At 36.4% G+C, this 24,443-nt stretch overlaps 5 protein-coding genes across 7 annotated transcripts; 4 read left to right on the forward strand and 1 right to left on the reverse strand.

Annotated features, from left to right (window-relative positions):
* On the forward strand, positions 1–3,046 carry LOC149130404 (male abnormal protein mab-31-like). Its single transcript, XM_089344976.1, has 2 exons — positions 1–140; positions 1,492–3,046. The coding sequence occupies exon 2, from the start codon at positions 1,996–1,998 to the stop codon at positions 2,857–2,859; it is 864 nt and encodes a 287-aa protein (XP_089201102.1). The 5' UTR covers positions 1–140; positions 1,492–1,995; the 3' UTR covers positions 2,860–3,046.
* Positions 3,047–4,052: 1,006 nt separating this feature from the next.
* On the reverse strand, positions 4,053–9,282 carry LOC149130405 (uncharacterized). Its single transcript, XM_089344977.1, has 2 exons — positions 9,128–9,282; positions 4,053–6,874 (listed from the first exon to the last, which is right to left on the reverse strand). The coding sequence occupies exon 2, from the start codon at positions 6,503–6,505 to the stop codon at positions 5,825–5,827; it is 681 nt and encodes a 226-aa protein (XP_089201103.1). The 5' UTR covers positions 6,506–6,874; positions 9,128–9,282; the 3' UTR covers positions 4,053–5,824.
* A 431-nt stretch (positions 9,283–9,713) lies between these two features.
* Positions 9,714–12,615, forward strand: LOC106877422 (uncharacterized). The gene has a single exon (XM_014926320.3). The coding sequence runs from the start codon at positions 10,575–10,577 to the stop codon at positions 12,054–12,056; it is 1,482 nt and encodes a 493-aa protein (XP_014781806.3). The 5' UTR covers positions 9,714–10,574; the 3' UTR covers positions 12,057–12,615.
* On the forward strand, positions 9,714–18,028 carry LOC106877424 (uncharacterized). Of its 3 annotated transcripts, none has more exons than XM_014926325.3 (2): positions 9,714–10,384; positions 15,091–18,028. In XM_014926325.3, exon 2 carries the CDS (start codon positions 15,463–15,465, stop codon positions 16,234–16,236), a length of 774 nt encoding a protein of 257 aa, XP_014781811.1. In that variant the 5' UTR covers positions 9,714–10,384; positions 15,091–15,462; the 3' UTR covers positions 16,237–18,028. The 3 variants fall into 3 exon arrangements, with proteins under 3 accessions (XP_014781811.1, XP_014781809.1, XP_014781808.1); XM_014926323.3 differs by lacking the exon at positions 9,714–10,384 and adding an exon at positions 12,757–13,657; XM_014926322.3 differs by lacking the exon at positions 9,714–10,384 and adding an exon at positions 13,673–13,793.
* A 1,910-nt stretch (positions 18,029–19,938) lies between these two features.
* LOC149130406 (uncharacterized) lies at positions 19,939–22,940 on the forward strand. Its single transcript, XM_089344950.1, has 2 exons — positions 19,939–20,376; positions 20,483–22,940. The coding sequence occupies exon 2, from the start codon at positions 20,956–20,958 to the stop codon at positions 22,369–22,371; it is 1,416 nt and encodes a 471-aa protein (XP_089201076.1). The 5' UTR covers positions 19,939–20,376; positions 20,483–20,955; the 3' UTR covers positions 22,372–22,940.
* The last annotated feature ends 1,503 nt before the right edge of the window (positions 22,941–24,443 follow it).

Raw genomic sequence — 24,443 nt, forward strand, 5'->3', positions numbered from 1 at the left:
TTCGCTGAGAAGGCAGCAGGTTCGAATCTCGTCACAGGTAGCCACTGCAACCTGAATCTCTTTGTTTGATTGAGGAAAGAAAAGATATTTTCGCTCCTCTTTCTCGTCGTAAAAATACTGAAACAACCTGGGTGAATAAGGTAATTTTTTCTATTATTTACGTAAAACAACAACCTCAGATACAAAACAGAAGGGGCCACAATAGAAACGAAATGCTGGACTCCCCAATTATCGACTAAAATTCTAAATCATGGTGTTTTATTGTCTTTAAATATAATAATTAAGTCAGTTTAATTAGTCTTAAGGAAACGCACAGTATTAAATTGATGTTTTTTTGTTGTTGTTGTTTTCGCTGGTATTTGTCTTTCCTTCGATTTAGGATTTGAATTTTAGGGGCTTATGCAGTTTCGCAACTCTCCTTGAAAAATGTATTTTTTTCTGAAAAATATTTTTCGTATTCGTACGTTTTGGATGGCACAGAGATTACGAATATGCAAAAAAAAAAAATAATAATTTTAACCCCGCCTCCCCCAATTTAAATTTTTTAATTTTGTTTACTTTAAAGAAATCATAGCGAATTGACGAACATATGCAAATCGAAATAAAATACAAACAAAAACATTAAAGTGAAAAGAATTTCCGTTTTACTTGTGTTTGCCTTAAATAATCGTAAATAATAATAATATAATGTAAATTAAATAAACACCATTTTATGAGAAACAAACATTAATATTTAATAATCAATTATAAGGAGCTCAAATTTCACACACCCCCTCCCACAATTTTAAATTTTGAACTTTTTCATCCATTTATTTGTCTATCTATCTATTTATCCCTATCCGTTTATTCATAAAATGTGGCGGTTCTATAGAAGACGGTGTTATTGTTTTTACCCCTCCCCCCCATTTTCTCCCAAATTTGTTTATTTTTCTAATTTTTTTTTTGCCAAAAATCCCCGTTTTCGGATACGGAGGTTCCGGAAAATTGCCAAAAACCGGCATTGTGAAATCTTTTCCCCAACTTCTTCAATTTTGACTTTTTTCCCCTACACTAACCCTAAAACCCTAACCCTAACCCAAATCCTAACCCTCGTTACGACGACGAGGGTTCCAGGTGATCCAATCAATGGAACAGCCTGCTCGTGAAATTAACGTGCAAGTGGCTGAGCACTCCACAGACACGTGTACCCTTAACATAGTTCTCGGGGATATTCAGCGTGACACGGTTGACCCTTTGAATTACAGGTACAACAGAAACAGGAAGTAAGAGTGAGAGAAAGTTGTGGCGAAAGAGTACAGCAGGGTTCGCCACCATCCCCTGCCGGAGCCTCGTGGAACTTTAGGTGTTTTCGCTCAATAAACACTCACAACGCCCGGTCTGGGAATCGAAACCGCGAGTCCGCTGCCCTAACCACTGGGCCATTGTGCCTCCAGCCTCTGCTTTTTAATTAGCCTCTATATCTTACAAAGTTCTCATTTTCTATAATTTCAGAGCATCAAATGACACTGGCCTCAAAGAATTATTTACATCAGATCCATTTTAACCAGCCGAGCATTGGAATTCTCCTGCATAAATCACTTCATCATCGTTTAACGTCCGCCTTCCATGCTAGCATGGGTTGGACGATTTGACTGAGGACTGGTGAAACCAGATGGCTACACCAGGCTCCAATCTGATTCGGCAGAGTTTGTACAGCTGGATGCCCTTCCTAACGCCAACCACTCAGAAGAGAGTGTAGTGGGTGCTTTTACGGGTCACCCGCACAAAGGCCAGTCAGGCGGTACTGGCAACGGCCACGCTCAAAATGGTGTATTTTATGTGCCACCCGCACAAGAGCCAGTCCAGGGGCACTGGCAACGATCTCGCTCGAAAATCCTACGAAGGCCACTTGGGTTTATAAACTGATATTTCACACTGTGTTTTCCTGCTTGTACCAATCTGTTACTGTTTTGGGATATTTCACATTGTATTTTTGATACTCACCTTTCTTAAAAGATGGAGACCCTAAAAACAGAGGCGGATGCAGTTTCTTACTTGCAAGAGAAGGGTATCATTCCTAAAATAAAAGTATGCAAGAACAAAAAGCATTATATGTTGAAAAAAGTTCGTGGTCGGAACATTTACTGGCGCTGCTCCCACAGAGGATGCATGGAGTCTGTATCAGTGAGAAAAGGTACGTGGTTGGAAGGCAGAACCCTTCCCCTAAGGACCGTAGTGCTATTCCTTCACTCATGGGTCAAGGATTTGACTTCAGTCCAGTTTTGTGTTGAAAAACTGGGCATGAGCCACAGCACGGCGGTTGAATACAACAGCTTTGTTCGGGAGATATGTGCGGAGGACCTGATCCGCAACCCAGTTAAGATTGGGGGTCCTGGGAAGATTGTTGAGATGGACGAAACGGTCTTTTCAAGACTTAAATACAACAACGGTGAGATCCTACCTGAGCAGTGGGTTTATGGAGGGGTGTGTCACGAGACCAAACAGGTTTTCCTTTATGCGGTGCCGTGTCGGAATCGTGACACACTTGAGGAATGCATACAGAAGTTGATTCTTCCAGGAACCACAATTTATAGCGATTTGTGGAGAACATACTCTCACATTCCCAAAATTGATGGTTATTATTTTGAACATAGTACAGTGGACCAAAGCATTGGGTTTATTAAATTGGAAGATGGTACTGACATTCAACAAGTGGAGAGTACACAGGCCTCTATAAAAGAAAGTATTAAACGACGCCGTGGCACTCACCCGTCTATGGTTAACTCCTATCTCTGCGAGTTTATGTGGCGCAGGAAATATGCAAATTGTAATTTGCTTGATAAATTATTTGAGTGCATTGCAAACTTTCGTTTTTCATGAACTGAACTAACGAGCTGTTTACTCTTTTTTGCCAAACTGGACTCCAGTTTGTTTTTTCTGCTGCAATGGATATTTTGAGGTTTCATCTGTTTACAGTTTGTTTTTTCTGCTCTTAAAACTACAAAATGTGCTGTTTACTCTTTTTTTACTCATATTAAATGCATATTCAATGCTTAAAACTACAAAATGTGTTGTTTACTCATTTTTTCCTATATTAAATGCTTATTGAATTCCCATATTGAATGCTTAAAACTACAAAATGTGTTGTTTACTCTTTTTTATTCATATTAAATGCATATTTGCATAGCAAGTGACCTGATCTGAGATCGTATGCTGGAACGAAAGACACAAAAGTCGTTAGATTCACTTCAACATTTAAATTTAATGCAGCACGGAATTTTGTCAGTGAACAGGTCGCGGTCTCAAAGCGACGAAAATATTTTGACAAATTAAATTTAAATGTTGAAGTGAATCTAACAATTTTTGTGTTTTTCGTAAGTGGCTTATAAACACTTTCCACGCTGCAATTGTTAAATGCATATAGAATGCTTAAAAACTACAAAATGTGTTGTTTACTCATTTTTCCCATATTAAATGCATATTGAATGCTTAACCCTTTTGATACAAACCAGGCTGAAACTGCCTCTGGCTCTATAGTACAAATGTCTTGCTTTCAGGGGAAGGGGCCAGTTGATTACATCAACCCCAGTACTTAACTGGTACTTATTTTATTGATCATGAGAGGACAAAGTCAACCTTGACAGAATTTGAACTCAGAACATAAAGACAGATGAAACACCGAAAAGCATTTAGCCTGGCATGCTAACAATTCTGCCAGCTCCCTGCCTTATAATCCTATGTATGCATGTATACATATAATCCTATGTGTGCATGCCTTTGTGTCTGTGTTTGTCCCCCACCACCATTTAACTGGTGCTGGTATGTTTACATCCCTGTAACAAAGCAGTTTGTAAAAGGAGACTGATAGAATAAGTTAGAGGCTTAAAAAAAATAAGTCTGACTTATTTTTTAAAATTGTTTCACTGAAATTCTTCAAAGCGTGTCCCAGCATGGCCACAGTCAAATTTAGAACAAATAAAAGAGAAAAAAACATTTCATATTAGCGGAATGTATCATGTGACTGCTGCCACTCTCCAATAACTACAAAATGTCACATACAAACAAAACAAATATATATATATATATTTATTATTCAATCAACAGAAGTTACAAAATATGTATATAAACACTCATGTTTTGAGTTCTGTTTTCCTATTTGTGCCACAAAATCAAATAAATATGGTATACAATATATCTTTCTCTTCATCATCGTCGTTTAACGTTGGCTTTCCATGCTAGCATGGGTTGGACGATTGACTGAGGACTGGTGGACCAGGAGGCGACACCAGGCTCCAATGCAGAATTAATGCATGATGGCAGCTCCTACAGTGGATTTTGGTAAAATTGAAACACACGAAGTTCCTCTTTTGCAAGGCGAAGGGAGCTGCGGAAATCCATGATGGGATGAAGGCAGTCTTGAACGATGGCTGCCCATCTTACTCCACAGTGAAGATATGGATGTCAAGGTTCTGGACTGGTCGTTTTGAGGTCATAGACGAACCCTGATCAAGATGGCCAACTTCTATATTACAGAGGACAAAGGCGACACTGTACACATCATGATTCTTGACGAGTGCTGGATTTCAGCTAAAGTCATAGCTGTGACAGGATTTCCCCACAAAAGTTTTGGCCACCTCATCCACAGCATCCTGGACACAAAGCTTCCCGCAAAATAGGTGCTGAAATGCCTGAACACAGATCGGAAGCGCATCAGAGTGTTGACATCAAAGGTGATTTTGGACCAGTTTGCAGCAAGAGAGGTTGACTTTATGGCTTGTTTAGTCACCATGAATGAAGCTTAGCTTCATCATTATGAACTCCAGACGGACGAACCCCAGACCAAGCAGCATTCAATGGAGTAATCGTCACAAAACCTTCACTGTGTCCCCAAGAAGTTCCATGTTCAGAAGTCAGCTGGTCAGATTCTGGCTTCAGCGTTCTGGGACAAAGAAGGACTACACCTCATAAAGTACCTGCTAACGAGTTGCACAATCAACACTGAATACTACAAGTCTCTGTTGCACAAACTGTGAAGCTTTGAAGATGAGATGTGGCATCCTGTTTTTGCCGGACAATGCTTTAGCACACGCAGCATATGAGACTCTATGGAAAATACCAACTTTGGCTTTGAATTGGTAGATCATCCATCTTATTCTCCTGACTTGGCCCTCTTCAACTATCACCTCTTTCCAGAACTGAAGAAACATCTTAAGGGAATGAAATTTCACTCCAATTCAGAAGTGATCGCTGCTACAGGGGGCGGGGACCCCACCTTTTGAGTTCTTTTACAGGGATTAGAAAAACTGAGATGGGAATATGTTGCATAAAATCCTAATTAACTGATCCTCCCATATTTTCTAAGTTAGGAACTGTCCAGGAACCCCCTTGTGCATGTGTGTGTGTGCATATATATACATACGCAGATTAAATAGACAGACAGATAAACATATTATCCTCATTTTAAGGTCCTCTTTCCTATGCTTGCATGTGCCAGGGTTTATTGAGCAGATTTTCTGCAGTTGGATGCTTTTCCTGTCCCCAACCCTCAACTATTTCCAAAGAAAGGTAATACTTCCTCCATGACCAACCACGTTCTTTTGCAGAATATTGGAAATGAACGACACTGCTTGTATGACAGGGATTCTCATTTACAACTATCATGCGATGTCAAGTAAAGAACACACACACACACACACACCCATTCCTGTATATTTGTGTGTAGTTAAGTATTTATTTCACAAAAAAAAAAAAAATTTACCATAGAAATCACAGATATGGGGTTTTACACCTGTATGAATAGATGAATGGTTAAGAAAGATTCCCCACAGATATCACAAAGATATGGTTATCCTGTATGAATACGTATGTGTTTAGTTAATTGAGCACTTTGAGAAAATGATTCAGTACAAATATCACAGTGATATGGTTTTTCTTCTGTGTGGGTAGCCTTATGTTTAGTAAGGCTGCTACTCTGAGAGAAGGATTTACTACAAATATCACAGTGATATGGTTTTTCGCCTGTGTGAATGCGTATGTGTTTAGTGAGATGAATACTTTGAGAGAATGATTCCCCACAGGTGTCACAGTGATATGGTTTCTCTCCGGTATGAATGCGTTGGTGTGTAACTAATTTATGCTTTTGAGAGAATGGTTTATCACAGATATCACAAACATAAGGTTTTTCTCCAGTATGGATACGTTGGTGAGTAATCAGGTTACCTTTTAGAGAAAATGCCTCACCACAGATGTGACAAGGATATGGTTTTTCCCCTGTATGGATACGTTTGTGAATGATTAAGTTACCCTTTTGCGAGAATGATTTACCACAGATATCACAGCAATATGGCCTCTCTCCTGTATGAATAGATTTATGTTTAGTCAGTTTACAATTTTGGGAAAACGATTTACCACAGACATCACAATTAAATGAAGTTCTTCCTTTCTCATTCTTCAAGTCATCGGGTAAAACAATACTTTTAGCCAATATTTTACGAGCAACATTGTTCTCACTAATCTCACTTTCCATCAGTTTTTGTTTTTTTTTCTTACTACAATATATACTAGTTTTGTTCTATTTTACTCTGAGCAAATATCACTGCTGCTATATTTCCATCAGCTGTGAATTTTGATGATTATCTGAAGTTGCTGCAGACTCATTTGTAATCCAAAGTTCAATTAAAATGCAAAATCAGTTTGTAAACTTTTCAAGCAGTGAAGAAAAATATTTCTCTCAGTTTTAAAGAGATATTTATCAGAAATTCAACTATAGATTTATATAAACAGGGTTATATCCATTCTGTGAATTTTGATGATTATCTGAAGTTGCTGCAGACTCATTTGTAATAAATATTGGTGATGCATCAGAAGCAAACAATTCTTTGCTGTTTCTGATATTCTGAAATGAAAGAAATAAGAATTTAAGATACAGAGACTACTTAAGACAAAAAGGTAGAACAACAGAAATTTTACATTTTAATAAAGAAAAATTGTAGATGCATAACAAAAATATTTTTTGGATTCGGATTGGTGGCAGCACACTTATGCCCAAAATAGACTACTTATACAAGTATTACCATGATAATAATAATGTGGTAATTCTAAATTCAAATTACGACAAACGTAAATAAACAAACGAAGTTTGCTTTTAGAAGCGTTGAGATGTCTTTTAGAAAGTTAAAAAAGTGATTTTAAATTCTCACTCGCAGAATAATGCTAATAATATAGCCTGAACAGGATAAACTATCCCTATTTTGCAGAGAAAAGTGTAGGTGGCTAGCTGTGGACTCGAACTCACATCCCCGTGATTACATGTCACGATGCTTTGACCGATTAAGCTAAACTACCCACTACAAATTCCTCTGCAAATTAAGATATATAAATCTCGCTTTATGAGACGCTCTCATATGTTAAATTCAAATTACGACAAACGTAAGTAAACAAACGAAGTTTGCTTTTAGAAGCGTTGAGATGTCTTTTAGAGAGAGACTCGGAAATTATCTATTACACCAAAATTTATACGTTCTTCAGATTTTTATGCTTTGAGATTATGAAGATTAAGATTACACATCACAAGAATATGTTTTGAAATTTGATTTATTTAAATTTTTGTCTCCACCTTTTTTTCCATAACTTTCCACCCTTGCCCTTTTTTGTGAAATTCTTTTCAGGGGCGTGGTTATATGGTAAGAAGCTTGCTTACCAATGGCCTGGTTCCAGGTTCAGTCCCACTGTCTGACACCTTCGACATGTGTTTCTCTACTATGGCTTCATGCTGACCAAAGCCTTGTGAGTAGATTTGGTAGACGGAAACTGAAAGAAGCCCACCATATATGTATATAGCTATGTGTGTGTGTGTGTGCATCTTTGTATCAGTCTTTGTCCCCACCCCCACCCCCACCACTTAACAACCAGTGTTGGTGTTTTTATGTTCCCGTAACTTAGCAGTCTGGCAAAAGGAACCAATAGAATAAGTATCCAGATTAAAAAAATAAAAATAAAGACCACTGGTTCATTTGACTAAAAATTCAAGGTGATGCTCCAGCATGGCCGTAGTCTTAAGACTGAAACAAGATATTGACTAAGAAAAAAAAAACAGCGAATCACTTTTAATGAGAACCTTGAGCAATAACTATGGCACCAGGCCCCACGATGAAAATCACTGGCGTAGATTAATTATATCAGAATTTAATGAGAAAATGGTAAAAGAAGAAAAGATGGTGGTGGTGGTGGTGGTGGTGGTGGTGGGGGGGGGGGGGGGGGTAGAGTGTTCCACCTTTTCCCCCCTCTGGGGATAAATGAATACTTTTTTTTAAAGAAAAAGGCGCAGCAGTGGCTGTGTGGTAAGTAGCTTTTGCTTATGAGGAAACAAAGCCGTCTCGTGTGAATTTTCCGAAACTCCTTTCAACCCACAGGAAAAAAATGTTCACAACAAATTCCAATATAGTCGTAATCTACACAATCTGAAGCGTATTTATAGAAACATTCATTAAAAGATATCAATTTTACTGGATGTTATGAGGCAACATAATCAGACAGCAAATCAAAATTCCATAAATACAATCTGTAATTCTGTAGACTCGAATGGAAAAATGTATCGCTGAAGGACTTCAGTTTGAACAATTTTTATGTTTCATATTTACATCGTTTTATTAAATCCATTCAGTTGTTAAGCATAAATAAATCCTGGAATTAAAACTATATACTGTCAGGCGGCTTTTGGCCAACCCTATATATGTGGAGTTATGCCATTTTATTAAAAATATCTATTCAAGATATTCCAAAAGCAAAGCGTGGTTACAGCCACAATCCTTAAGAATAATTTTTTTCCCGGACTTAACTCTAATCTGTATCATAAAAAATCTATGAGGAAACAAAGTCGAAACACGTGAAATATCCCTCACCCAACATGTTTTTCTTTGTTTATTTTTCCCACATTGTGTTATAATCGTAACCTCGATCGTCTGAAAATTATCAGTGGAACATCCCATTATAAAACACTCATTTTAATTAAACTTATGAGGAAACAAAGACAGTGGGAGGGGCAACTTGTGTAATTATACCGGACTTAATACCGGTAACAAAAAGTTTTCGATTACCCGATGTTCACCTTAATGTTTACTAAACAACATATATATTATATATACCTTACCTGTTGTTGCTGTATAAAACCAGTGTTTACTGTAAAATATATTTAGTTATTACGACGCGATCTCACGAAGCCATGACCGGAAACAGGAAGTCCGTGTCATGTGACTTCTCACTAACGAATAAAATCACAAAGCTTCTCATAAAACCAAAACTATATGAACTGCTGTGTGTGTATATATATATATATATATATATATATATATATATATATATATATATATAAATAAATGAATAAATATATATATGGGTTGAAAAGTTGGGGGCACTGGGAAACCTCTCTAATGTATCCCCGTCTCAAGTATTCTGGGGGATCGGACCAGTTTAGTTGATTATCTGGCAGTGCCAACGGTTGCTTCTCTTTCACACGTCTTAGAGACTCAGTCACGCGGAACGAGGGAGGATAGGGAAGAGAGGAGGCGCTTAAAAGAAATGACAAAGCAAGCTGTCACGCTTAAACGCGTAAAGTTGTGGATGTTGTCACTTATGAGTGTCAGAATATTGGCAGAATGAAATGTGGCTTTTCAGTAAATTATGCCGGTGTTTATTGAGAGAGGGAAAAAATTGTGAATGACACCGGTGTATATTTCAGACAGGGGGAATTTGTCAATGGAGGAGTATCACCTACGTTACTGCTAATTAGTCTCTAATTAGTTCAGCTAATATAATTATAACGTGTAGTAATTATGTTACGTTAATGTTAGTGGATGATATCGGGTGAGTTACATATTTCAAAGTCGGCGTTCCATCCCTTTAATTATTTATCATTTCGTCTGCAGACCACATCGTTAATTGTTTTTTTTCTTGATTTATTTACTCAAGATCAGGACAGAGGAGGATCCATTCTAATTACCAACAAATGAGGGAATAGGTTTCCTGACCCTGCTTGACTTAAAAAAAAAAAAAAAAAGAAATACAACAAAACACAGGGACTTTTCTTTTATCTGCAGTGCACAGTATAAATGCGTACATACACGCATACAAAGGCACATATATATATACATATCATTTATTAGGCATCTACTTGTGTACATATACACATTTTCTTTTATCTTACACTGCCGTATTGATAATGCAGAAATTATAAGTCTTTTCGCCTACAAGAGTCTGTTTTTGTATGGAAATTGGAAAGGACTTTAAACTCTTATGGTGAGTTAACCATTAGAAAACAGTTTATAGCAGAGACTCCATCTAAGAATATCTGAAGAAGGAATTGTAATTCCGAAATATCATCGGACTATAGATAACTAAATTACAACAGGTATATAATCCATTTTTTTATATTATAGTGCATTGTTGTACCATTCAAAAAGTTTTATTCTTTATAAAAAAATATATAATTTCCACACTTGTAAGCCGAAATCCACGATTCACGACTAAAAGCTAAACCGTCAGAGATAATATTTGAAGACATTTCTCAGATTTCTGTCTCAGATTCCTGAAGAATTGATATGGAAAACGTTAAGGACTTGGACACTTCTACCACAACTAATTTTACCGATGTAGATTCAGCAGCATCGACAGACAGAGACGAGAAACCTTTATGGAGTGAAATATTTATTAATCAAGCATCAGTAATTGAACCTATTCCTGAATATTGCTGTGAGATTTGTGGGAAAACATTCAATTCAGAACAGGATTTCTTCACGCATAAAGACGCACACAATAAGGAAAAACCATTCCATTGTGAAATATGTGGGAAATATTTTGCATATAACAGTTATTTTATAAGCCATCAAAGAATCCACACTGGAGAAAAGCCGTATCATTGCGAAATATGTGAGAAATCTTTCACTCAGAATTCTCATCTTGTTATCCACATACGTAGTCATACAGGGGAGAAACTATTTCATTGTGAAATATGTAATAAATCATTTGTCTCCAACAGTAATTTAACAAAGCATAGGAGAATACATACTGGAGAAAAACCGTATCATTGTGAAATATGCTTCAAGTCTTTTGTCTCAAATTGTAAATTAACAAGACACAAAAGACTTCACACGGGAGAAAGACCGTACCATTGTGAAACGTGTGGCGAATCTTTCATCTGTAGTAGTGTTTTAAACAGACATAAAAGAATACACACGGATGAAAAACTTTTTCAGTGTGAAATATGTGAGAAATCCTTCTTTGATCATGCTAATCTTGTCATTCATGAAAGGATACATTCTGGAGAAAAACCGTTTGCCTGCGAAATATGTGGGAAAGCATTTATTACTAATTCTAAGGTTACAATCCATAAACGGAGTCACACTGGAGAAAAACTGTTTCACTGTGAAATCTGTTGGAAGTCTTTTGTCTCTAATAATGTCTTAACAAAACACAAACGAATACATACTGGAGAAAAGAACTTCCATTGTGAAGTCTGTGCGAAAGCATTTGGTACTAACAGTGATTTAATCAGGCACAGAAGGATACACACTGGAGAAAAACCATACCACTGTGACATATGTGGGAAATCGTTTACTCAAAATTCTTGCCTTGTTATTCACACTCGTAGCCATTCTGGATTAAAACCATATCACTGTGAAGTGTGTGGGAAATCTTTTGTGGATAATAGTAATCTAAACAGACACAGACAAACACACGCTAAAGAAAAACTGTTCAACTGTAAAACTGTGGTAGAGACTAAGCCTTTTAACTCTGAAACTTCTGTAGAAGCTAAGACTTTTAACTTTGAAACTTCGGTAGAGACTAAGCCTTTTATCTCTGAGACTTTGGTGGAGGCTAAGCCTTCAAACTGTGAAACTTTGGTGGAGGCTAAGCCTTCAAACTGTGAAACTTTGGTAGAAGCTAAGCCTTTTAACCGTGAAACTTTGGTAGAGGCTAAGCCTTCAAACTGTGAAACTTTGGTAGAAGCTAAGGCTTTTAACTGTGAAACTTCGGTAGAATCTAAGGCTTTTAACTGTGAAACTTCAAGTGAGGCTGTCTAATATATTTATAAAGAATGACTTTCACTACAAAAGGAAGGGACCAACCACATTGACTCAATTTATGAATATATCATCATTATACATAACTGAGTACTGAGATTAATTAAACTGACTTAATTACTATTCTATGATATATTTTATTGACACAAAACAGCACATCTTGGAAAATTTGTAGACATTCATTAATTGCACATGTTTTGTCTAATTAAGAATTTATAAACAAATGGTGGTGCCTGTGTTTATTAAAATGAATTAAACTGACTTAATTATCATTTATGATATAAACTATTATGGTTAACATTTGAGGATTCCAGCATATAATTCCCATGCAGTCCCTTCTGTTTCATAAAGAAGATTGTTGTTACCTCTTTGATGTCTTTATCAATCTTTCTCTTATAAATTTAAACTCATTAGTTCGCCATGCATGCATTATAGAACATACGTCATGATGAATGAAGCTGAAGAAAGAAAAAGAAACCATTGTCTTTGAATTCTTGTAATCTATGAATCTAGTCTCTTTTGGGAGAAACATTTTCATTAAAGATTTGTGAATTATGAATTATAATTGTTTTAATGTTCACTTTTCCATGTTGGCATGGATCAAATGGAATTTGTTGAGACAGGTTTTCTTTGGTTGGATGCCCTCCCATCACACATTTTACATGCAAAGTAATATTTCTTCATGGTTGGTCACATTTCCATTGGCGGTTTGAAACAAACAGCCCTCACATTTTATATGGTGATACACATCTGCAACAATCACTTGTCATCAAGATGTGGAGACATGCACAAACGCACACACGTGCACCCCTCACCCCACAAGACGAGCTTCTTTTCATAAAGCTGGGCCTTATATGTAGCTGCTTAAATATGTGCCCCTTAATCTAGCGGTTCGGCAAAAGAGACCGATAGAATAAGTAGTACGCTTACAAAGAATAAGTCCTGGGGTTGATTTGTTCGACTAAATGCGGTGCTCCAGCATGTCCGCAGCCAAATGACCGACACAAATAAAAGAATATACATGTATATATATATATATATATATATATATATATATATATACATACATATATATTTCCCTGCGTAGGGAAAAACACCCCTGAAAAATCCCCGATAAAACGGAAAGTGGAACTTATGCTTGTGAGCCATTCAGAAATTCCGCCAGTATTAATTATATTCGTCACCTTTTCTGTATTTACCGAAATATAATAAATGATTTACAATTTGATTAATTAACTCCATAACATTGGTGCTAAATATGTAGCCTTTCTGCATTAACCGAAGTATTGTAATGAATCAGTGAATGACGATTTAATGAAACAAAGAATAATCGAGCAGGGTTTTGCAATTATGCGATTGCGAATACGACCAAAGCAATCCGGGAAAATACAAAATTTGACCTCGTCCCGAGTAAACGGAACGAATACATAAAATCGATTGAATGTCATTTATTGCAGATTTCTCCTTTTAATTTCTGAACGGACTAATTACGGTTGTTCAATATACGGTGCACTTCAACTACTACACTATTTTTTTTTTCAATTTTTCCACCGGGTTACTTCATCATAATAATCATCATCGCTACAACGACCACTATTTAGGTAGGTATTAGAGATTTGTGATTTTATTTGGTAGAGAAGAAACGAAACATGATTCATTTTACTTCCGTTTCCTTTATCGGTACGTCGTTATTTAAAAGTATTTAATTGCAAGCACTAGTTGAAATGGCAATAACAGGTAAGGTGTATATATATATATATATATATATATCGATTAAAATTAAGGTGTACATTAGGAATTGAAAACCTTTAGGTGTTGCTGCTTAGAGAGCGATATTAATTCCCAGCATTGATCGTCTGAAATCGATAATTAAATAGGTTTAATCAATAACAAGACAAATCAAGATCATTGGTTCTCGTCAATTTTTTGCCTAGGGATCCCTTCGTTCTCTATTTTACTCTACTGGACCTTCGCATTTTTTATAATGAAATATTATTAGGGGTTGTATTGTGTATTGTAGAAATATAAACAATAAATTTTACCAATATGATTGTATATGAACTAAGGGCCAAGCGTTTAAAATACGGACAGACCAAATTTTTTATTCATATCCCAGTATTTGACCATTAAATGTGTTTATTGGCAGAAGAATATTGAAAAACATCTATACGTCTTACAGACAAACGAACGAGGACATTACGTGGGGGTTGTGAGATGTGCTAAACATAACAGCTAAATACTCCTTAAATCGCGCAGCAAATTTTTATTTTGCATATTCGTATGAATTCCCTTGTGTTGAACGCAGATTCGCAGCAGTTGACCATTAAATGCATTTATGGGGAGAAAAATACGGAAGAACATTAATACGTCTGAATGACAAATTTGGATTGTCTGTATTTTAAACTCTGATTAATTAAACCCGGAACCATGTGTTGGGAAACAAGCTTCCTACCACACAGCCACGCCTGCACCTATATAAATCATCGTCATTTAACATCCACTTTTTGATGCTTGCATGGGTCAGACGGAGATAATTGAGGCAGATTGTCTATGGCCAGGTGCCCCTCCTGTCACCAACACTCATCTGTTTCCAAACAAGGTAATATTTCTCCATGGCCAAACTGGAAACAATGACGATGCTTGTATAACAGTGACAATCATTTTGCAACTATCACATAATGTCAAGATATGGAGACACAAACATACGCACATATATACATATACATTTACTAAATCCATTTCACAAGGTTTTGGTCTGCCCAAGGCTGTAGTACAAGACACTTATCCAATGTGCCAGTTAGTGGGACTGAACACAGAATCATATGGTTGAGAAGCAAACTTATTATACAACCATGCCTGTATCTTATATATACATTTTCAAACTGGAATGTAACAGTGGATAACTTAATTTATTCCAGTAAAATGCTTGGTTCTATTTAGTTTTACTTTATAAAAATGTAAAATTTCCATTGTTGTGTCTATGATTGTTTAAATATTTTCTTTATTTAAATTTTTTGTTTCTCAATTATTTCAGAATATCAGAAACAGCAAAGAATTGTTTCTGTCAGATCTGTCACCAATATTAACCATCTTTTCAAGACTAAAGGAAAATGTTACACAGAATGGATATATATATTCCTTTTTATATAGATCTATGGTGAATTAAAAATAAATATTTCTTTGGAACTGAGAGAAATATCAACATTTATTTTCTTCACTGCTTGAAAAATTTACAAACAGACTTTGCATTTTAATTAAACTTGGATTACAAAGGAATTTTGTAACAACCTCAGATAATCAAAATTTGGTGCTTATGGAAATATTGCAGCAGTAGTGTTTGTTAGGTATATAGTACAAGGACAAAAAGAGGAAAACTTGTGTCTGTTGTCGTAAGAAAACGAAAATTATGGAAAATGAATTAATTGAGAACAAGGTTAAAAGTGAAATACAGAAGATTGACTTTTCTGATGATGTAAAGAACGAGAAAGGAAAACCGTCATTTAATTGTGATATCTGTGGTAAATCGTTCTGCCGAAAAGGTAACATTACTAAACACAAACTTATTCATACAGGAGAAAAACCATATCATTGTGATATCTGTGGTAAATCATTTTATCAAAGTGATCACTTAACTATTCACGTACGCATTCATACAGGGGAAAAGCCATATTTCTGTGATTTCTGTGGTAAATCATTCTCGGAGAATAGTTCTTTAACTAAACATAAACGTATTCATACTTTGGAAAAACCACATAATTGTGATTTCTGCGGTAAATCATTTTCTAATGGTGACGGTCTCACCAGACACAAACGAATTCATACGGGTGAGAAGCCACATCCCTGTGATATCTGTGGTAAACCATTCTCTCAAAGAGGTGACTTAAGTAGACACAAATACATCCATGCAGAAGAGAAACCATATCATTGTGATATCTGTGGTAAGTCATTCTCTCAAAAAGGTAATTTAATTAAGCATAAACGTATTCATACAGGAGAGAAACCATATCACTGTGATATCTGTGGTCAGTCATTCTGTGCAAGTTGTGACTTAACTATACACATACGTATTCATACAGGTGAGAAACCATATCACTGTGATATCTGTGGTAAGTCATTCTCTAAAAAAGCTACGCTGAACTCTCATAAAAATATTCATACAAGAGAGAAACACCTTGTGTGATGTGTGTGGTAAATCATTGTCTAATGATGGTTACTTAACACAAACACATCCATGCGATTGAGAAGCCATATCACTGTGATATTTGTGATAAATCATTCTCTGAAAGTAGTGGTTCAGACATGAACACATTCACACAGGGTAAATTCCATATCACAATGATATCTGTGAAGGACATATTCTTTCAAAGAAGAATCTTTACAAAACACAAGTGCACTCAAACAGGAGAAAAGCTATATCACTGCAATGTCTGTGATAAGTCATTCTCTGAAAATGGTGACTTAATTCAACCCAAACTTATTCATACAGGAGAGTAACCATATCACTTCAATATCTGGTAAATCGTTTTCTGATGACAACCAATTAACTGAACACAAACACATTCATACAGGAGTAAAAATATATATCCCTGTGACATCTGTATTAAATCTTTATCTCATGGATATATATTAACTACTCGTAAAGGGGAGAAAAAAAAACCTTATCGTTATGATGAATCATCTGCTGAATCTTGGTCACTTAACTAAACCCAAGCATATTCATAGAGGAAACAATATTGTGACATCTGTTGCAAATTATTACCTCATGGATATAAGTTAACCACTAACAAACACACATGCAAGGGAGAAACCTTATGACTATCACATCTGTGGTAAGTGCTTCACTAAAACTGGTCACGTAACTAAACACAAGCTAATTCATATGGGAGAAAAGCAATATTGTGACATTTGTAGCAAATCATTATCTTATGGATAAATAATCATACAGGGGAAAATCCTATTCTTTGTGACGAATCCTTAACTAAACACTAGTTTATCCAAACATGAGACAACCCATATCATTGTGGCATCTGTTGTAAATTATTATCTCTAGGATATACTTCAACTTCTTATAGAAGGGAAAAAACCTTATCATTGTGACATCTGTGATGAATCCTTCACTGAAACTGGGGCCACTGAACTAAACTCAAACTCATTCAAACAGGACAGGAATCATATTTCTGTGATATCTAGCGATGCCTGCTGGGTTCGGCTGCTCTACATTGATAAGAGGCAATAATACCTTGAAACTAGTCTGTAGATGCCAGACCAGCAAGGGGAAGCGGCTGACCTCCCCTTGTTCGAAGGTTATAATGGACACAGGTTCGTGTGTGACATAGCTAGCTAGAGGCGATGGCCTCTTGGAGCTAATCAACGGCAGCATTCGTCCTATTTTTTGGACTGCCATGTTGGCTTGGCGATAACTATTGATATGCTAAATCATTTTCTCAAAAACGATCCCTGACTGACCATATTGTTATTAATATGCATCAATAACTCTATCAAAATATAGGCTCATAATATACACAGTGCAACAAGCACTGCAAGTGTGATTACATTTAGTTGGGTTAACTGTTTCCTGTTTCTCATTTGTATAATTAATAATGTTATCATTATTGGTTATCTTTCATTGGAGTAGCCTAGAAGTTGTATAAATGTACTCTATACAAGAAAATATTAATATTCATATTGATATTGATACATAAGGAGTGCAGTCAAACACGTTTCACTGGTTTTTTTTTTGTTGGTTTGTATATTTTGTTGCCCATATTCATTTTCTCGTTTTTGTTAGTAAATCTGTTAATATTAAGAATATTGCTATTTCAAAATACTCATCAAATTTGTTGGTATACTAATGAAATAAAAGAAAGAATTTGATGAACAAAAATGAAGTGTTGCATGTTATATCTTCCTTGTGTTTATCTCAATTGTTAGAATTGATTTTGTGGAAAATAAATTATATTAAGTGCATTCAATAAGTATCAGCCTTTATTTTTTTCCTGCCAAAGATAATGCCACTGGGGCAAAACCCTTTGGATGGAAGGTTTTTTTGTTGGTTTGTATATTCTGGATGGGAGGTGACACCACCCTTCCTGTACATCAGATCCCTCGAAGCCCTGAAATGACCCATCGTCTGTGCACCAGAAATAGGATAGACCGTGAATTTGTGGGGCTGCTAGTTTTTGGTGCATACTTACATTGACTGTCGTATTTTAGACTGTAAAATACATAAGTAAAACAATATGGAAGTGAAAATGTGAAAGAGATGAGGTGAAGTCATGAAAAGACGAAAAAAAGGTTGATACTGAATGTAATAGGGGAAAAAATTATGTTTAAATTAAAATGTAATTTTCATTAATAAAACAAATTGCACTCAGAGTGGGAGCTGATGTCTGTTGGGGAGTGAAATGTTGCTGTGGTCAGTCTCTCAACTTCACAGGCCTTCATGGTTTATTTTGCCACCTAAAATGCTGGTCGTTTCACTCATCAAACTAAGCTAAACTTAAATATTTAAGTGGACCTGGCTCAGGTAAAATATCCCCTCTGGTCTGGAGCTGGCAGGGTTAGCCAGAAATGATGGAAAGAGACTAGATGGACTTACCCTTTGATCTTGGGTTTCTATGCCTGGATGCCCTTCCTAACACCAACCACTTCAAGAGTGTAGTAGGTGCTTTTTACGTGTCACCAGCATAGGTGCCAGTTGCATGACACCAGCATCGGCCATGACTACGATCTTACTTAGCATGCTATTTTGCTAAAGGCCTTGATCACTTGTCTCTGCCTCTGTGAGGCTCAAGTTTTGAACAATGCCTTTTATGTGCCACCAACACAGGTGCCAGTCGCACGGCACTGGCATTGGCCATGACTACAATTTCGTTTGGCTTGGCAGGTCTTCTTAAGGATAGCACATCACCCAATGTTCAAAGGGTGCTTTTTATGTGCCAGTTAAGTGACACTGGCATTAGCCACAACTATGATCTCACTTGGCTTGATGGGACTCCTCAAGCACAGCATATTGTCAAAGGTCTCGGTCACTTGCTATTACCTCTGTGAGGCTCAACATTCAAATATCATGTTTGTCCTCCCGACATCGCTTGACATCCGATGCTGGTGTGGTTACGTTCCCGTAACTTAGCGGTTCGGCAAAAAGATACCGATAGAATAAGTACTAGGCTTACAAAGAACAGGGTCGACTAAAAGGTGTTGTTCCAGCATGGCCGTAATCAAATGACTGAAACAAATAAAAGAATATGAAATTGGTATCATCTCTGGTGGAGGAATCAATTTAGATATAGAATAATATTTGGTTCAAAACTGAGTTAGTGACAAAGCCTAGAAGTTGTCGCGAATGAGTAAATGTTGACCTGAAGAATATTATTCACACGCTAACGATATTATATATCTTACCAGTTATTGTTGCATAATCCACTGTTAACAGTGTAATATCTTTAATAATACTGGACAACCTATTAAAACCGCAAACAGAAACAAACTGGTTCATGTGACTTTCCGTTTTTTTAATAAAGAAAATCACGAAACTGTTCACAAAAACGAAAATAGGTATACATTTTTTTGTGTGTGCCTGTAACCAATAAGTCTTCCTAGACGTCGCATCCCAGTAATAGAGCAGTCCTGGGAACATCGCCATTCTATTAAATGTGTTTATTGAAAAATCTCAATACGCCTGAGTCACAAAAAGACGAGGAAGTTATCAGGTAGTCATGAAATATGTTAAAAACAACAGCTAAATCACGGGAATCATATGAATTCCCGTATATAGAACACAAACTCGCAAAAACTTCCTGAAAATTCCAAAAAGTAAAAAGGAGTTACGAGGGCTTGTATGGGGTGCTTATATGACCAACTGACCGATGTCCATCGAAACCCGAGCTTAGTGTAAAGAACTAGCAAGTTCGATTCTCTTCCTGCGAAGGGGAAATATTTCTGTTAATGATTTGCTTCTGGTTGATATGAAAATGGCAAACGAAGAGAAAATCAGGGGGAATTTGCAAGGAATAGATCTATGGATATGGTTTGTCAAAAGGAATTTTGGGATTATCAAATGTCGGTTTTCAGTAAATTATATTAGGGACATCTAACCCGCAATACCGTTGTATATTGAGACGGAAGAAAAAAGTAATGAACAACCCGACTGTATATTCGGACGGGAAAATCGTAAATGGCACCGGTTTCATTCAGACAACAACGAGAATTACCAACGTTACTGCGAAATAGTTTCTAATTAGTTCAGCTAATTTAATTATAACATTTACAGTAATTATGTCACGTTAAGGTAAACGTTAATGTTTGTGGACAATATCGGGTGAGTTACATATTTCAAGATCGGTGTTCCACCCCTTTAATTATTTATCATTTTATCTGCAAACCACATCGTTAATTGGTTTTTTTTCTTGATTTATTTACTCAAGATCAGGACAGAGGAAGATCCATTTTAATTACCAACAAATGAAGAAATAGGTTTCTTGCTGGACTTTTCAGTTGATTTTCAAATCAAACAGAAAAAAAAAGAAATACAACAGAACACAGGGACTTTTCTTTTATCCGCAGTGCACAGTATAAATGCGTACATACACGCATACAAAGGCACAAATATATATATATATACATATCATTTATTAGGCATCTACATGTGTATATGTACACATATTCTTTCATCTTACCGTATTGATAATGCAGAAATTATAAGTCTTTTCGCCTACAAGAATATATTTTTGTATGGAAATTGGAAAGGACTTAACAAAACGCTTATGGTGAGTAAAAGATATATAATTTCCACACTTGTAAGCTGAAATCCACGATTCACGACTAAAAGCTAAACCATCAAAGAATATACTTCAAGACATTTCTCAAGATTTTTGTCTCAGATTCCTGAAGAATTGATATGGAAGACGTTAAGGACTTGGACACTTCTACCACAACTGATTTTACCGATGTAGATTCAGCAGCATCGATTGACAGAGACGAGAAACCTTTATGGAGTGAAGTATTTATTAACCAAGCATCAATGATTGAAACTATTCCTGAATATTGCTGTGAGATTTGTGGGAAAACATTCAATTTAGAACAGGATTTCTTCACACATAAAGACGCACACAATAAGGAAAAACCATTCCATTGTGAAATATGTGGGAAATATTTTGCATATAACAGTTATTTTATTAGTCATCAAAGAATCCACACTGGAGAGAAGCCGTATCATTGCGAAATATGTGAGAAATCTTTCACTCAGAATTCTCATCTTGTTATCCACATACGTAGTCATACAGGGGAGAAACTATTTCATTGTGAGATATGTAATAAATCATTTGTCTCCAACAGTAATTTAACAAAACATAGGAGAATACACACCGGAGAAAAACCGTATCATTGTGAAATATGCTTCAAGTCTTTTGTCTCAAATTGTAAATTAACAAGACACAAAAGACTTCACACGGGAGAAAGACCGTACCATTGTGAAACGTGTGGCGAATCTTTCATCTGTAGTAGTGTTTTAAACAGACATAAAAGAATACACACGGATGAAAAACTTTTTCAGTGTGAAATATGTGAGAAATCCTTCTTTGATCATGCTAATCTTGTCATTCATGAAAGGATACATTCTGGAGAAAAACCGTTTGCCTGCGAAATATGTGGGAAAGCATTTATTACTAATTCTAAGGTTACAATCCATAAACGGAGTCACACTGGAGAAAAACTGTTTCACTGTGAAATCTGTTGGAAGTCTTTTGTCTCTAATAATGTCTTAACAAAACACAAACGAATACATACTGGAGAAAAGAACTTCCATTGTGAAGTCTGTGCGAAAGCATTTGGTACTAACAGTGATTTAATCAGACACAGAAGGATACACACTGGAGAAAAACCATACCACTGTGACATATGTGGGAAATCGTTTACTCAAAATTCTTGCCTTGTTATTCACACTCGTAGCCATTCTGGATTAAAACCATATCACTGTGAAGTGTGTGGGAAATCTTTTGTGGATAATAGTAATCTAAACAGACACAGACAAACACACGCTAAAGAAAAACTGTTCAACTGTAAAACTGTGGTAGAGACTAAGCCTTTTAACTCTGAAACTTCGGTAGAAGCCAAGCCTTTTATCTCTGAGACTTTGGTAGAGGCTAAGCCTTTAAACTGTGAAACTTCAGTAGAGACTAAGCCTTTTAGCCATGAAACTTCAGAAGAGGCTAAACCTTTTAACCGTGAAACTTCGGTAGAAGCTAAGCCTTTAAACTGTGAAACTTCTGTTGAAGCCAAGGCTTTTAACTGTGAATCTTCGGTAGAGGCTGTCTAATATGTTCATAAACAATGACTTCCACTACAAAAGGAAGGGACCAACTGCATTCACTCAATCTATAAGTAAATCATCATTATACATAAGTGAGTACTGAGATTAATTAAACTGAGTTAATTACTATTCTATGATATATTTTATTGACACAAAACAGCACACCTTGGAATTTTTGTAGATATTTGTTAATTCTACCTGTGTAGTGTAATTAAAAATTTATAAGCAAATGATAGAGTTAGTGATTATTAAAATTTATTAAACTAAATTATTATTTCATAGTATAAAGAAAATAGAGCATCACAGTTCAGAATTGTGGCAAACATTTGGGGAATCCAGCATAGTTCCTATGTGGTCCCTTTCATTTTGTAAAGGAGATTGTTCATGTGCCTATTTGACATCTTTATCAATTTTTCTCATGTATTTAAACTCGAGTTCACCATGCATACACTGTAGAACATACGTCATGATCAATTATACTGAAAAAAAAACCCCATTGTCTTTGAATTCTTGTAGTCTACAAATGTAGTCTCATTTGGGAGAAACACTTTCATTAAAGATTTGTGAAATCCTTATTTGTGAATTATGAATTTTTGTTGTTTTAATGTTCACTTTTCCATGTTGGCATGGGTTAAATGGAATTTGTTGAGACATGTTTTCTTTGGTTGGATGCCCTCCCATCACACATTTTACATGCAAAGTAATATTTCTTCATGGTTGGTCACATTTCCATTGGAAATTGAAAACAAACAACACCACATGTACAAAGGTGACACCTGTCTGCATCAAACATGTGTCAAGATGTGGAGATGCACATGCATGCACACATACACACTCTCTTCCACCCACTAAATCAACTCACAAGGTTTGAGCTGACCCAAGGCCATAATCCAAAGTGCCATACCCTAGGATTGAACCTAAAACCACACAGCTGGGTAGCAAACTACTTAACCATGAAACCATACCAACATTTATGCTCTCACACACACATGTGGTGGGCTTCCTTTCAGTTTCTGAGTTCAAATTCTGCCTCCCACCAAATTTCAGCCCTTGTGTCTGTAATAGGTTTATTATACTCCTTACCCAATCCACTCAGAAGGCTTGGGTTGGCCTGGCTCTACAGCCAAAGATATTCAATGTGCCATTCAGTAGGACTGAACCCAAAATCACAGGGTAACTGAGCAAACTTCTTAACCACACAACCTTGCCTATCTTAAATATAAGCAAGTACTGTATATACAGGAGGGGAAGTAGCGACATGGTTTCTTGAAAACATTGCAACCAGAAATAAAAAGAAAGATGGGTCTTAATGAATCAATACAAGGAAACTGACAGCTGTATGGTTAACAAGCTTGCTTCCCAACCATCAGGTATCTGGTTCAGTCCTACTGTGTGGCACCTTTGGCTAATCTTTTTTACAATAACCTTGGGCCTTGTGAGTGGACAGAATCTAAAAGAAGCTTTTTGAATATGTGTGGATATTATCAAGTATGTGTCCTCCCTGTATCCAGGGGTCAGCTTGTGATGATTCTCCAGTTCCCTTTGTGTTGTACTCCATGCAATTCGCCAGGTACTTCTTGTTTCCAGTCCATTCTTTGTTGCTGTCGGTCTGCAAAAGTGATGACCTCTTGTTCTCTTCCCCTCAACACTTCCTATTAGGATGGTCTTGGGTAGTCACACATTGTCCATTTCATACTCAAAATATGATAGCATTCTGGACTTGATTCTCCAACTAAAGGTGTCTTTGCGCTTTTAGCTATTCTAATACTGCAACATTTGTTGCCCTGTCTTTCCAGGTTTGGGCTGACCAAAGCCTTGTGAATGGATTCAGTAGGCAGAAACTGAAAGAGGTGTTTTGAATGTGTGTGGAAATTATGAAGCATGTTCCTTCCCTGTATCCAGGGGTCAACTTGCTATGATTCTCCAGTTCCCTTTGTATTGTGTTACATGTATGCAATCAGCCAGGTACTTGTTTCCAGTCCATTCTTTGATGTTGTCAGGCCATAATCGTCTTTGACAGCCAGCCTCCTGCTCTCTTCTTGTCAACCATTCTTTGCAGGATGATCATGGGCCCTGAA

This window comes from Octopus bimaculoides, chromosome 29 (genome assembly GCF_046866305.1).
Source record: "Octopus bimaculoides isolate indiv1 chromosome 29, ASM4686630v1, whole genome shotgun sequence".
In the NCBI taxonomy this organism is placed as follows: domain Eukaryota; kingdom Metazoa; phylum Mollusca; class Cephalopoda; order Octopoda; family Octopodidae; genus Octopus; species Octopus bimaculoides.

Coding starts and splice junctions, on each gene's coding strand:
- LOC149130404 (XM_089344976.1), top strand. CDS start 1,996: ATGGAGACCCTAAAAACAGAGGCGGATGCAGTTTCTTACTTGCAAGAG.
- LOC149130405 (XM_089344977.1), bottom strand. CDS start 6,505: ATGGAAAGTGAGATTAGTGAGAACAATGTTGCTCGTAAAATATTGGCT.
- LOC149130406 (XM_089344950.1), top strand. CDS start 20,956: ATGGAAGACGTTAAGGACTTGGACACTTCTACCACAACTGATTTTACC.
- LOC106877422 (XM_014926320.3), top strand. CDS start 10,575: ATGGAAAACGTTAAGGACTTGGACACTTCTACCACAACTAATTTTACC.
- LOC106877424 (XM_014926325.3), top strand. CDS start 15,463: ATGGAAAATGAATTAATTGAGAACAAGGTTAAAAGTGAAATACAGAAG.